The 15,332-nt window shown below is 40.9% G+C and overlaps 2 protein-coding genes across 3 annotated transcripts in view; both read right to left on the bottom strand.

The window, feature by feature from the left end:
- The window catches only part of limk1a (LIM domain kinase 1a), a 74,151-nt gene extending 72,938 nt beyond the window's left edge, over positions 1-1,213 (bottom strand). Inside the window, exon 1 of the mRNA XM_085796546.1 lies at positions 848-1,213. Within this exon, the coding sequence (XP_085652672.1) occupies positions 848-905 (58 nt within the window). The 5' untranslated portion in view covers positions 906-1,213. The remainder of the gene's footprint in view (positions 1-847) is intronic.
- A 2,446-nt stretch (positions 1,214-3,659) lies between these two features.
- elna (elastin a) overlaps positions 3,660-15,332 on the bottom strand; it is a 54,191-nt gene continuing 42,518 nt past the window's right edge. For both annotated transcript variants that reach the window (XM_085796552.1, XM_085796553.1), the window contains 16 exons: positions 15,279-15,305; positions 15,138-15,152; positions 15,000-15,029; positions 14,788-14,814; positions 14,329-14,355; positions 14,088-14,135; positions 12,925-12,966; positions 12,755-12,829; positions 12,588-12,635; positions 12,290-12,325; positions 11,820-11,930; positions 10,735-10,788; positions 10,102-10,164; positions 7,231-7,266; positions 5,418-5,483; positions 3,660-5,300 (listed from right to left, as the gene is read on the bottom strand). In XM_085796552.1, coding sequence (XP_085652678.1) covers positions 5,254-5,300; positions 5,418-5,483; positions 7,231-7,266; positions 10,102-10,164; positions 10,735-10,788; positions 11,820-11,930; positions 12,290-12,325; positions 12,588-12,635; positions 12,755-12,829; positions 12,925-12,966; positions 14,088-14,135; positions 14,329-14,355; positions 14,788-14,814; positions 15,000-15,029; positions 15,138-15,152; positions 15,279-15,305 — 752 coding nt within the window. In that variant the 3' untranslated portion in view covers positions 3,660-5,253. The remainder of the gene's footprint in view (positions 5,301-5,417; positions 5,484-7,230; positions 7,267-10,101; positions 10,165-10,734; positions 10,789-11,819; positions 11,931-12,289; positions 12,326-12,587; positions 12,636-12,754; positions 12,830-12,924; positions 12,967-14,087; positions 14,136-14,328; positions 14,356-14,787; positions 14,815-14,999; positions 15,030-15,137; positions 15,153-15,278; positions 15,306-15,332) is intronic.

Below are 15,332 nucleotides of genomic sequence, written 5' to 3'. Positions count from 1 at the left end.
TTTTTATTCAAGCAATTACATCATACTGTTTGGCTTTCCTCCTCTTATTCTCTTCTCCCATACAAAAATAATCGCTGTTTAGAGTCTCAATCCCACCTGATGGAAATTACCGTTCCACAATATTAGTATTTTTTTTCTGTTTAATGTTCTTAAGAAATTGAATAGGCCCTTAAAGCTAAAATAAAACTCACACCATGTTATGATCTTCATACCAAAACATGCACATGTCACACACCAAGAGGTTGCTGGGGGGAAATTATGTTATTTCCCACATTAGGAAAATGTCTCTAATATGTTGCTGATTAAAAATCAGCTCTATAAAACCTGTGATCCCAAAGCTGCCACTTTAAACTGTTGTCATTTCTGCATTATTCACCCCATGAAGTCCTCCTTTCATTTCATTTCATTTCATCACTATGACAACCTGTTAGAAAGCAGAATATATTTAGCTGTCTTAAAGGATCGCTTGCAAACTGAATCGGGTGCGTGGCCGGAGGGTGAACAACACTGCATACTAAAACTAAAACGCGGAGGGTTGCATCCAGAAAACATGGCTTCAGTTTGAGTTGCAGCAACAATAAGGGCAGAGCAGAGCAGAGCAGCAGCCTGACTGACGCTCCCTGCAGGATGATCCACCTCAGCTACACCCTGCTACTGCTCTGTTTCCGACACCTCAAAGTGATGGAGAAAAAAAAACATAGCAAAGCATCTACAAACAAACCAAGCACCAAGTGTCGGTGCAGCATCATCTGTGTATTTTGAGGATGCTGCTGCTGCTGCTGCTGCTGCACCTCCCGCCCCGCAGCCTCCCGCTGTAAACACCCCGCGGCTCCTCTCCAGTTCTCACCTTCCTCCTCTCCCATGCGTTCGTCCTTCCACGTGCAGCAGAGCAGCATCAACCTCATTCACTCTCCGGGGAGAGAGAGAGCCAGTCGCCTCTGTCTGGTCGTCAGATAACCGGTGTCTGTCCGACCACCACCACCACCACCACTGCCACTGCCGTCAGCCCGCGGCGGCCCACACACACACACACACACACACAGCTTCCTCCAGCCCGCTGCTGCTGCTGCTGCTGCTGCTGCTGCTGCTGCACGTTTCTGCGGCGGCGCTTCATTCAAGAGAGCTGCTGGCCAATGGAGCTCCTGAGCCGGGGAGAGGAAGACACGTAGCGGCCAACCAGCGACACTCCCCGGGTAATTATGCATTATTGTGTGGAGGGGAGGGGGGGGGCGGCAGGAGGAGGAGGAGGGGGAGGGGTCAGGAGGAAAAGATAGTGCAGTGCAGTAAACTCTGTGGGCTTGGTAATGGAGAAAATATTAGTTTACTTTGACTTAAGAACATATCCAGAATTAAGGGTTTTATGTCCCAAACTGATCAGGAGAAGCTGATTCATGCTTTTATCGATCAATCAATCAATTTGTTTATTTCGGGCATGTCAATTAAAATCATCATCATCACACTTCATCTTAGTTCAAATAATACAATACACATGGCCGAAAGGGAAAGCGGGAGAAGCAAAAGCTTATCTAGTCCCGCCCCCATTACCCACAGAATAAAAATCTTTATCAATTATCTCCAATAGACTAGACTACTACTAAGGTCTTCTGACTGGTCTCCCCCAAAAAGAGTATCAAACGAACAAAGAGATCAGATCACATCACCCCGGTTCTTAAGACCTTACACTGGCTCCCAGTCAGCTACAGAATAGATTTTAAAGTTCTGCTACTGGTTTACAAATCACTGAATGGTTTAGGTCCAGAATACATGAATGACATAGTAGAGCATAAACCCAGTAGAGCTCTGAGATCTACTGACTCAGGTCAGATAGTGGAGCTCAGAGTTCAGACCAGACATGGTGAAGCAGCATTTAGCTGTTATGCTGCACACAACTGGAACAAACTACCAGCAGAACTGAAATCAGCCCCAACTGTAAGCACTTTTAAATCCAGGTTAAAAACATTTCTCTTTTCACGTGCTTATAGCTGAGAACTTAAAACTTTATCTGTTTTCTTTTCTTTTACTTTTATTTGCTCTTGCTTTTAACTCTGTTTTTAGTGTTTTGTTTGTTTTTATTCTGTCTTATGCTTCTTTTTTAAATGTTTTGTCTTTATGTAAAGCACATTGAGTTGCCTTGGTATGAAATGCGCTATATAAATAAAGATGCCTTGCCTTGCCTTTAGTGACTGCTACATGTCACAGCTGAGTCTGTCACACAGGCACAGCCCGGTTCAGACCGTTATAGCTACTGTAGTGTGTGAAATGCTGTGAAGTGTCAGTGTGTGAGTGAAAGTAAATGTGTAAAGTGGTGAAAGTAACTTGAGTAGTGTTGGCTGAGCTGCAGTCATTCTAAACTATGGTGGCCCTGCGAGCTCAGTGCACTGTGACTTAATCCAATAATCAAATGCAAAAATACACAAAGATGCTGCAGATTCAGAAAACATCTTCAATGAAGACAAGTTTTAGTTGTCTCTAACTTTTACAGTGACTATACAACCAAATACCTAACACACCTGCGGTCATTCATTAACATGGGTTTATGGTGATTATCAACCGAGAGACCGAGACAACCGAACCATGAAACAAAGATTTGGTCAGAGACAAGTTTTCATGCCAATAAAACTTAAAATGTCAGATGGTGTGCAGGTAAAATGCAAGAAATAAAAAAGTAAAAGCAAATTAAGTCCAATCCAAGTTAATTCAAGAAGGATATAAAAGGATTGTAGCCTAATATCTGAGGTGGAATATGCAGCTGTTCATTGTTAAGTTAGTTGAACTGTCCCTTGGTGTGTGGACAGAGGCAGCAGTTCAAATTGTTTTGAGTTTCTTGTAATTAATGAATCATAAATGGATACATAAATGGAACAAAATCTCCCTATGAAATTTCCTTGGAGATCCACAACTACAACAACAACTACATCTAAATCCAAATCCAACACATCTCAATAAATCCCAAACGTTTGTCTCTATTTTCTCTGTAATATAACCAGCTGTAACTTTCCCTGTGGTGGGAACATTCAAGAAATGATCAGGACATGATGGACCAGATCCCTGATGGACTCCCTGACTTGAGTTCAAATATCCCTCCCTGTGATACATGGATTTGCAGTTTTAGCTTCATCCTGCAGCTCTGTATAGTGACACTGGCATTCCTGAAGCAGGACATTATGAGACTAAAGCTTCTGCTCATGGAACAACAGTGTAAGCTACTTTTACAGGATGTGGATCATGGGTCAGCGGCTCTCCCAGGAGATCTCCAGAGAACAGCAGCATGACTTCATTATTTCCAGCTGGCACAACAAGAACTAAGTTTATAGTCGCCCATCCCGAGACACTGGCAGAATGTCCGGCCCTAATCTGGGGTTGATTTCTTCCACAAGGAAAAAAGACTTGATTTTAAAATCTTGTGGTTTCTCCAATTCAGAAACGGGAAAGATTTGGCAGATCTAAGACGTCTCAGAAGACCAGAACAGGCAGGACATGAAGCCTGGATAATACGGCTGTGTGGTATGTGGTTTATAGCAAACTGATCCACCAGGACGCTCCAGGCCAGGTGGTTTTGATCAACTCTCAGGTCAAAGCTGCTGCTGCTGCTTCTGCTCCTTTGTACCGCACCAGAACAGAGACAAAAGAGAAAAAAAAGCGAAATTGGAAGACACAAAATCTTTAAACACATTTTATTTTGTTATCTATGAAGCAAATAAAATGCCGGGATATCTAGGAACAAATCACATGTGTGTCATGGAAATATAAAAAGTGCAAAACCACACTGTTCCTCCTTATAAAAACAGTTTTAAATAAAGATGAAGAGTATCCCACGGCACATAAGACAAGGTCTGACCCAGCGAGGCTCAATGGTAGTTGTTACACAGCACCGAGTGAAGGGACCGAAGCCGGCTGGCATCATATTAGTACAAAATACAGTACACAATTACAGAAAGAGATGGGGTCACACTTGGCAACAGCGCTCATGATCCTTTGGTCAGTAAAGCCTTTTTTCTTTTTTTTTTAAAAGCAGCTCAAGTAAATGAAGAACAATGGGAGCTTGTGCCTCACATCTACTCACACTGCAGGCTGTCCCACTGAACAAAGTCTTACTCTGTATTACAATTATTAAACAGTGAATAAATGCAGAAGCAAAAGATTGTTCTTGTTTTATGTTCACACATTCCTGATAACAATAAAGCTATGAGTCAAAGCATGGTGCAAAAGAGTAATCATGTAAAGACATAAATGTAAATAACTGCTGCAATGAGACTAAACGTTTGAAGCAGACTAAAGAGCTCCATCCCAGACGTGAGGACAGTGACACATAATTAAACATTCATACATACATAATGTACATGCCAGAGTAGTAGCTGAATGATCTTTTATTCTACTTGGATCTAAAAAAAAAAGGAAACACTGCTTTCTTGTGGTTTTTAAACATCCATTTCTTTGATTGTCTTCAGCATATTGTTCTTCAGAGCAGCGCCTGCTCTTCATACATCACAAGTTCTGCAGGATTGAAAATGCTGAGGAGACTGAACTGCATAGCAACAAGAATCAGCAAAGTTACAGAGAGCAGATGGGTTGGCCGGAGCCCCGCTTCCCGCTGCCTTATACCCAGCAGGCCTAAAAATAGCAGCGGAGAAGACCGAGAGCCAAAGAAACGATGCTGAGATTGGCCGGATTTCATCCGTTTTTGGACCGACGCGGCCCCTTGTACGAGTCACAGAGGAGATCTGCACATTGAGGTGTGACAGCACGGGCCGTAACACGACGGACAGATCAACTCGCTTTAGGATTAAAACCGAAAAAAGGGAAATCATTCATTAGGTCACATCTGCAGCCAATGGTTCAAACAGTCTTTCGCACAACAGTACAAGCATTTTGCCAAAACAACACACATACAAAACTGAACACACACACACACACACACACACATACACACACACACTCACATCACACTGCAATATATGCTGACACAAACACACACTTCTCTTTAACTAGGCTGTTACAATATGGGGAGTTAAAGCTGATTAACTTGACCACATTAATGACTAAAGGCACTATCAGTAACGTACGTCTCATCAGAACGTGTACAAAACTCTGGGTCGGTGGGTTTGTATAAAAACAGATGTTAAAAGTCAAGTCAGTAAAAAAAACATCTTTGCACATTGTCTAATGTTGGTTTGTTTGCATATAAAATGTACATTCTCCATCATGCAGTAGCACCATAGTTTCTTGAGGTCACACTGGATCTCAAGAGATCCTCTACTTCCTCCTCCCGCAGTATTTGCCCTGGCATCCTGCGGCTCCACCTGCAGCACAGACCACCACAGTTACAGCTCAGTCGCTACAGCTCGGCATCATCATGATTATATATATATATATATAAATGATCATAAACAAAAATACAAAGTCTGTGACTCTGTTACCTCTGTAGACTCCTCCTCCTGCTGAACTACCGAGGAAGCCCTTCATTGCATACTTGGCTGCTTTGGCTGCAGAAGAACAGAAAACAACAACATTAGCTACTGACTTTGACCTAAAAAAAAAAAGATCATCTGGTGAAGAAATGTTTAAAGGGATAGTTCAACATTTTGGTAAATTGGCCCATTGCCATTGCCATAATCCCCCAAGTAGGTCCGTTACCTTTAATTGTCGGTGCAAGCTATTTTTAGAACGGCGGAGCAGAGCCGTGAGCTGCTCAGAGCTACGCTACGGAGGCTCATTATGGGATTTCTTGGTTTCCCTCATCAACTCATCAAATACACAATCCAACAACTCCAAAATGCTCTGGTGGACAAGTTGTGAGCTGCACATTCACCACGCTATGAGACAATAACAGAATGTTACCAGACAGAGTTGTTTTAGAGGGAAATTCATGCAAAACCACTGATGCGCGTTGCCTTCAGGGACAGTTTTTCGGCAAGAAGTCTCTGCATTTAACTCGAGAGTCCACCAGAGCGTTTTGGAGTTGTTGGATTGTGTATTTGATGAGTTTGATGAGGGAAACCAAGAAATCCCATTAGCCTCCGTAGCGTAGCTCTGAGCAGCTTGCGACTCTGCTCCACTGTTCTAAAAATATCTTGCACCAACAATTAAAGGTAATGAACCTACTGCTAAAACTATATGGATTATGGCAATGGGCCAATTTGCCAAAATGTTGAACTATCACTTCAAATGGAGTCTCAGGCGAAAGTATGCTGGAGCTGTAGACGTTTGAAAAAGTCTAATAATCTTTTCGTTTTTTCGCCTCCTTCGATTCAGCTGATCTCTGCAGCTATTTCATCAGTGCCTTTGCACGTCAGCCTGTGGCACTAATAATATTGTAATATAGTAATAATGTTACATTAATAATTGAATAGCACATGAATGTCAAAAACAACATGCTGACCTGAATTATTGTGCTTGTGTCAATCATACAAACATAAAGGCCTTTTATGAATACATGTAAAGTATATTGAGCTATACAGCTGTTGCAAGAGGACCAGTTCTTGGGAACAGGAAAGATAAACACATGATTTGTAATGAGACAGCAATGTAAAGTTGAGGGGCTGCTAGAAAATGTGAAGCTGAATTATAACACCATGATTCACAACTTGCACTGCTTTTATTGCTTTGCATAAATAACAGTGACAGGTTGTTATGCCTGAGGAGTACTGTGGAGTAAGTACAGATTAAAATTGTGCAAACAAGCTAAGTGAGTGAGTCTTGATCAGTTTTTTCTGACTTGTGCTTTTCAGTTGGTGACAGACTGATGCAACATCATCAACACTGACTGACAGCTAGATCATACTCTGTGAAGTTACCTAGTAATCTCCTCTCTAAACTGAGCCAGGGTTTCATGTATGCAACTATGCATATCTTCTTCATTTAAAGGCACACTCAGAGGCCATCAGCAACTCCGACACTGTGAGATTAAACCAGTAAAATATAGCTGTGTAAGACACAAGGCGTGCTTTCCTTGATATAATCCCCCCCCAGAAGTAATCTCAGATGTTCAGGAAAATGCAGATTATCACGCATTCAGCATACTGGTTAGGCTGCGCCATCTGCACCTACAAGCACACACAGTACCAACCCTCACTCCACCCTTCATCCAAATAATCTGACATGTCACCAACCTCTGCCAAAGAGCAGAGTTTATGAGAGAAGAGTTGCACAGTGAGGTGCAGCATCACTGAAACAATCCATTCATTCATAATGGGTGCATGGGGTTAATGTGAGGAGGTGGGTGTTAGTTACCTTGTTGAGGAGTCAGCGGGGCCGGTACGTATCCACCTAGACAACAGCAAAGACAAAGACAAATGAGAGATGTGCTGGTGCCAGCAGACAAATGCTTAGTTGAAACCACTCTGGGTCTGTCACAGCAGGAAGATGCATTTCTTCTGGCCGTGATCCGGTAAGAAGAAAACTGTTGACATTGAAGACGATCACATGGGAGGCACTTTGCTCAGCGCTGAGCTGTCTGATCCAGAGATGACCTCAATGCACTCTAGTAACCAGATTCTGTCTGTATTTTCTCTTTTGCATTAAAACAATACAGACACATTAACTTGGTGGAGAGAAATCAAGTTTTTACCCTGTAAATTTGTAAAAATTTGAATAAAGTGAGCTCTTACATAGCCTGCAAAGCCTAATTGTCTCCAGATCGCCTTCTTAAATGGGAAAGAGATTGCATTAAACATCAATATTATTCTAATTTGCTGCGCTGTCTACAGTTATCCAATTAGTCTCTGTAATTAGGTGCACAGAGATGTAAAAAGCAGGTGATTGTCATTCTAACAACTGAATTGCTTCATATAAAATCAACCTCCCATGTGCATTAACAAATAAAATAAAAATTCTAGGTTAAATTGAAAAGCCTCTAACTATATTCTGATTAAAGAAACAGCAAGAACACCGAGTGTGCAATCAGGATTTCATGTGTATTTGTGATTAAATTCATCCATATCATCCAGGACTTTTCAATTTAACCAGAGATTAATTGTGGTTATAATCTATCTCTCATATGTCAACCTCTACAATCACAGTGGAGAGGTGCAGAAGCTGCATTGTGTTCAAAGGGAAGCGAGTCCAGCATAAAGGGAGGAGAGAGAGAAGGTGAAACGTGAGGGCTAATGAGAGACATTTTCATCAACAATGTGGAGCTTCCTCAGCCTTTACTGGATGTAAAAGGATGGCAATAATAACTGAGGAAGGTGAAACTTCCTATCAACATGCAGCAGATCCTCTCCTCTCCTCTCCTCTCCTCTCCTCTCCTCTCCTCTCCTCTCCTCTCCTCTCCTCTCCTCTCCTCTCCCTTTTCTTTATGCTCTCAGCTCTACAGGGGTAAAGCAGCGGGTCAGTTCAACCTGTCCTTTCATCTGTCCAGCTGTGTTACCTGGCCGCTGGCAGTGGGACAATAATCCGCCTCCTGATCCAGAAACAAGGATGAAAAGTTAAAGAATCATCTGTGCTCTAAATCCTTGTGTAGGTGGAGTCTGGATGGATGCCAGCTAACTTATCAGAGCTGATGTTTGGATACCAGTTATAGCGGCAAAAAACACAATGACAAACTATGACTATGACAAACTACACTTTTCAAAATTTCTTTACCTTCACTTATAATGTACATTCTCACCACACTAGACACAGTAATGATCTTACTCTATATTTACCCTTCACCCGCACATCACACCATCAGTTTAATATGACTTATAGAGGTCCTACTACCTCCTTCATTAAGATCCATTTCTTCTTATTCACTTTTTAAAAAGCAGTTAAAAATACATCTCAACTTCTCTTGAATTTCCTGCTCTTTTCTCTCTCTCTTTCGCTCTCCCACATCCTTACTTTGTCTCTTTATGAGTTTAATTAATTTTATTTTTTTTTTGTACCTTATCTCTATTGTTTCTATCTGTTACCGAATCACTTTGCACTTTATCTCTTTATGTTTTTCTCATTTTTGTTCATTTTGCTAATATAATATTGATTATGTATGCACTTTATCTCTTTTTTTTTTTTCTATGTTTATTTGTTAGCCATTGAAATTTGTCTTGCTGTAATTTGTTATAGGGGTGGAACCTATGTACAAGCCAACCGGCTTCGTTCCCTCCTTGCACCATTGAAATTTGTGTGCTGAATAAATAAACTCTAAACTCTAAACTCATGAATGTCCTGGAAGTGACTTCAAAACATTTTCAATTTAACTATGCTGAAATGAGCGCAGCACTAGTGAAGCGTTGAACACAGCACTCTATTGTCTTTTTAAGTAGACCCCCCTCCCCACCACACACACACACACACACACAAAACAGACCACACATCATCCCTCCACCTCCCTATGATAAATGACTCTATTCTGTTGTCTGTGAGGTCCTTTCCACTGATTTATTGCACATCCAATACTCCTCCGAGGTCACCACACACATATACGTAGTATATACATAAAATAACGTAGTATATACAAAATCCGGATCTGAAAGTGAGAGTTTGAACATCTACTTTAAAGCAGAAGTAAGCGATCCGGTCGTTTTGGCTAATGCTGCGTTCCAGGCAGGCTTTTGAAACCGTAAATTACAGCTTCAAGTCACGACTTACGACTTTGTAGCGTTCCAGGCAACCCACTCGTGTTTTTCCGACCTGTTTTACCTGTGAAAGTCACTATAACGGCCACTCGTAACTTCTGACCCGTGAACTCGTACCAGATCGAACTGGTACGACTTCACAGGTCGGAAAAACACGAGTTACGGGCTGCCTTGAACGCACCATAACGTCCTGTCAGCCGATGGAGTTAGCAGCCCCCGCCCTCGTCATGGATCTATTGGTCCTCGTCCCTACGTCACCACATTCAGGCGCGTCCCTTGGCTGCACACACAGAGAGGACTGCCCCTTTATGCCGTTCTCTCTCCTCATTGGATAAAACTTGTAGGATACGAGAAAAGTTTTCTCCTGGGCTCAGAGCAGAGCAGAGTGACTGACAGACCCGTGTTTCAGACCAAACACTCTATAGAAGTGATTGCTGTCGGAAGATATAACTATTTAAGACTTATATTAACACAAAAATATCGCTTACTTCTGCTTTAAGTGCAGACACATTCGTACACAGTAATAAAGAGGATGCAATACTAGTACCTGGGTAGTACTGCTGGGGGTAACCTCCTCCATAAGGAGATCCAGGAGCTACTTGACCCACACCTGGAAAATAATAATAATTATTATTATTATAAAAACAGTTACCATAGAGACTTGGCAAACCGACAGAAAGAAAAATGTTGTACAATAAACTAAATTCTACTAAACTAAATTTAATCCAGATGCAACAAACATCATCAGTCTAATCACGTTGTGTGTGTGTGTGTGTGTATAAATTGTGAATGAACACTGCTGTAATTTAGGGTGACACAAACAGTGAGTGGATCCAGAGATTTTGACAACTTGACCTAATTTTCATAATTGGAACAAAAAAATTATGTTGGCAAATAAAAGTTATTAAACCATCTGTAGTAGCTTTTCACAGATGGATGTGACTGAGGCCACTGGGAGGGGGATTAGGGCCACGGGATCTTATGACTGGCTGGTAAAATGTCTGTGGGGCAGCGAGACGAGGCTGCTGCTGTGTGATTACACTCATCCCTCACTGACGGGCCGAGGACGAGGAGGACAGGCGGGACCAGAGGCAGGACACGTGCCATGTTAGACAACTATTGTTTCATTTCTCTAAAAAGATGAAATATTTAACAAACATGCAGCGGTCGTCCACCCCACCTGGCTGAAATCCACCACCGCCAGCAGCACCAGCACCTCCAAGATTACCGTAGCCTGCTCAAACAAACAAAAAAAAGCAAATAAAGCAATGTGTAAAGTGTGTATTCTTGTGTGATGTTGTGCAGTAAACACGAGTTGTTGTCAGCTCTTCATTGTGACATGTAGCCAGTGGCTGAGCTGCAGTCACAGTCACTGCCTCTCCCAGACTTCCCCTGGCAGAGGGTTTTTCTATTTCAGGGCAGGACTCTCCGGGGGTTTGACTTATCTTCAAACAGTCACACTTTGATGTTGTACACAGTATTAGGCTACTAACTGTAATCAGCCTCCATTGGGAAATGTTGTGTTGTTGTTATTTGCTCCACTCACACAGTGAGCTCTAACGCTGAAAGGATCACTGACATTTTGGTGGAGCTGGAATTTGTAACAAAAATGTTGCCTATATAAAACCATAGGGGCTCATTTTATTTCACCACTGTTAACACAACTTCATAACTTCATTTTATCAGGCATGTTTATGCTGCAAATGATGAATACATACAATGAATTTGACTAAATTCATAAAGGAAACAGTTTGGCTAATACTCATTTGTAACTATACAAATAGAAACTGTTAATAGGATTCAATAATGAAAAAATAGTGGTATTAAAAGGAGGCCAGATGGTGGAAGTTACTTTGAATTGGTGGTGATACTGGGAAAAATATCAGTGATAGAAAACCATTAGAGGCAATATGGCCTTATAATTTATTATAATGTCTCTTTTTTCAGCATTTTCCCTCATGAAAATAATTTGAAATTGATAAAATTAACATAACCTGGACCAGGATAAGTGGCAGGCAGGCGATTAATGAATGGATTATGACTCTCAAATCAATCCTACATTTATAAAAGATAGTTTATAATTAACATAATGGCCAAGCAAGAGAACATATTTGTATATATATGTATAAGATTTAGGATTTTTGTGTAAAAATTTAAGACATTTAACACCTTGTAAGAGACTTAGAGAAAAGGTCAGTTCTTTATAGTTCTTAAACACTGTGTTGCCATTGTTGTAACAGTACCCGGCCTGCTATATTACAGTACCTGGTTTTGGTGGTTTAGCTCCAGCACCAGCACCAACACCAGGACCGACACCGACACCAGGACCAGCACCAGCACCTCCCAGCCCAACTGAAGGGGGATATCCGTGCCCACCTGCCAGAAAGAGACAAACAGCTGGCTTAGATGAGGTGATCAACAGCTGCTGTGTAGTTGTACTGCTCAGGACTGTTACGCCAGACAAAGAAAACTCAGAAACACTTCAGATAAACTGAAAGACTCGTTCGTTTCCGTCATCACAGTATCCAACCGTCTCCTCATTCCTGATCCTACGCCCCACACGGAAATTTATCAGCACGATGGCCAATTTCCTGCACAGGAAGCGCTATGCGATGGCATCTCCTGACCAACTGTCACTTTGAGCACTGGGGCAGAACGAACTTGTAGTTGTTTAAAGTTGGGGGAACATTGTGTATTACAGTAATGCTGCCAGTGCCCCCTCTTTTCATACATACCCTGTCCATAACCATGTAGATATGGACTGTATCCCCCTGAATTATGATGACAGAAAGAAGTGGCATTATTATCTAGTAAGTTATCTCATCTTCTGCAGTTTCGAATCAGGGACGGGCCCATGGGAAGAATCGGTCATTTTAAAATCTACCTGGAAAAGTACAATTTTAAACAAAGGGGAAAATGAATATGCAAAACATATTTATGCTCTTGATTTCCCATATTTCCCTATTACCCAACACATACAGTAGGTGTAGTGTTCTTAGTGTTCACACATTTACATTTATTTTACATCCTTACCTCCTGCTGCTAGTGGGATCCATCCTCCGCCTCCGGTTCCACCCACAACTACGAAGAAACACGACAGTATTAAAGGTTACTGTAACTGTAGAAGAGAGCACAAAGACAAACACACACACACACACACACACACACACACACACACACACACACACACACACACACACCTGGAGGTTTCAAAGGTTTGGCTCCAGGCAGAGTTCCCGGTCCAGTCCCAGCGCCGGTACCTGCACCAAAAGGAGCTACAGCACAGAAAGGAAAAAAAAAGTATAATACTCAGTTACAAACAATTTAAATCTAATCTCTAAGTGTTAAATGAAACATGAAGGCAGCTCACGTCCATAGCCGCCTCCACCGTAGGGATATCCGCCTCCTGCACCTGGGAAGTTAAACAAGAGGATTAAACAGCAGATTCAAATTTATCCATGAATCCATTAAAATGAATACAAAACTGTGTGTTTATTTTTGGCTTCATAAGCTCCAGCTAGACAAGCTATATCATCCTATGGTTTGTTTCATAAATCATTTATGACATGGAAAAAACTGAGTAAACAGCCAGAGTCACTGGGTCTCACCTGATTCTGCTTATGAATATAAACACACATATATGATGTGTGTGTGTGTATATATATATATTTTTTTATATATATATATATAGCCTACTGTATATGATACAGATTTTAGATGTTATGATCAGATTTCAGGTTTGTAGATATTTGTGGTTATATTGTTGTTGTGTTATCTACATAATGTTACTGCAAGTGTGCTTTCAGCATTGGCACATATACATACATACTAGTGTATTACCATTCTTTAATGGGGGCTTCTGCAGATACCCCTCTGGGGATTCATTCAATATTTCCCCATATGAGTTGGACTCAATGAAATTCAATGAAAACACCTTGGACTTGGTCTCCTGTCCATTACAGGTAAAATAACATAGAACAGCAAAAAATGTCCTAAAACTGCAAACCCACTGATGCACAAAACTGATGAGTGTTCAGTCTGTTGGTGGGATAATTGGGTAAAGAAACGGTCTGATGCAGCTTTTCCGTCATGTATTAACTGCTGCCTTTATCGATTCAAGTTGAGACACTCATTGTCTGGACCTAGCTAATGTGCACCGTAAGATAAATACAGACCAGGGTTATAAAAAAGTGTATTGATATATGATAATATCATACAGATGTTTCGATTCTGAAATCACAGAGCTTTATGCAAACAACAGGATAAACATGCAAGTATTCAGTTGGGTAACTGCATTATATAGTAGTGGCTGCATGTCTAAATAACCATTATGCATTATCAGCACCTATTTGTATGGATTTAATGTTAACTTTGTGGCAATAGAATGAACAGGATCAAATCAATCACAATCAGGAGAAGAAGGAACCAGGTAAAGATAAAGACATTTTGTTAAATTAATCACAAGAAGATTCAGCAGAATGAGCAGGAGTTTGTTGTCTTTAAGGAGTATGTATAAATGATTTATTTTCATACCTGGTAGAAATGGTTTAGGTGCTTTGCCACCTGCGCCAGCACCAACACCTGGAAACAGCAGTGTTCAGGTTAATCATGGTGGAGAGACAAGTAACTACAGCTGTTATATTTGTCTTTGTCTCCACCATGTGGCCATAAGGATGAATCACACCTCCATGTGTTTTACTGTAACAGTTTCATAAAAAAAAACAAAAAAAACATACAGTACAGTTCCTAAATCAATGAATGTAAACTGGCCTACCTCCAGGTTGTTGGACGCCAGTTGCAACTAAATGAGAAATGAGAGTTAAAGCCAGTATCTAACATTCCCTACTGCAAATGGGCTAAAAATGAATGCAAATGAGCCAGAAGACAGAAAACATACAATGCAGCAAAGTGAGACATTTCAAACTGTGGGAAAAGAAGCGGAGCTCAGAAACTGTACAGTGCACAATGTGTGTACAACACAATAGGATGGTTTACCTCGTTTTTAAGTATATTTTTTGGGCTTTTTAATACCTTTAATTGATAGCACAGTAGACAGGAAATGGGGGAGGCAGAGAGGGGGAATGACATGCAGGAAAGGACTGCCCATGTTTCATTTTTATCATCTTCATTTAGATTTCTTACACATAAAAGGCAAAAAAAAAAAGAAAAGCGAAAAAAAGTGAGCTTAGGGCTAATTAATGGCCACAGCTACAAACTGGTTGTTTACACTCACCAGGCTGACCTTGGCCTGTGGGACCAGCTGAAAACACAGGTAGATGTTACATCAATTAACAACCAGCATAAATGATGTTAACTGACAGATATAATCAGGCATCAATTATTGGATTAGACAATAAAAAAACATCACAACTGGTACAAATACAACAGACTATTGTGAACTCGTGGCATCACTCGTACAAATGAAAATGAACAAACTGCTCTCACCACCAGGAAGTGGCCCAACACCTGCTCCACCTGTAACGTAAAAACAAGGCTGTTAACGTTTTGTCACATAATGGAAAACTAAAATGTTGAGATTTCTTTGATGTTATTCAATGTGAGATATTTCTATAACATATTTACCAACACTTGTGCCAGCTGTGAAAAAAAGACACACATTGTTGATATTATATTATATTATATGTTGTGAGACAGAGATTTACAAATTATTGCATCATCATGGTGTAGTATTATTTAAATACGGTCTCATTATGTACTACTCACCACTAGGCTGAATAATTCCACCACCGACTGTAAAAAAGCAGAAAAAAACCCCCA

The sequence above is a fragment of the Trachurus japonicus genome, chromosome 13 (genome assembly GCF_045865225.1).
Source record: "Trachurus japonicus isolate A0001 chromosome 13, Traja_1.0".
Lineage (NCBI taxonomy): Eukaryota > Metazoa > Chordata > Actinopteri > Carangiformes > Carangidae > Trachurus > Trachurus japonicus.
This window is presented reverse-complemented; position numbering and strand designations above follow the sequence as displayed.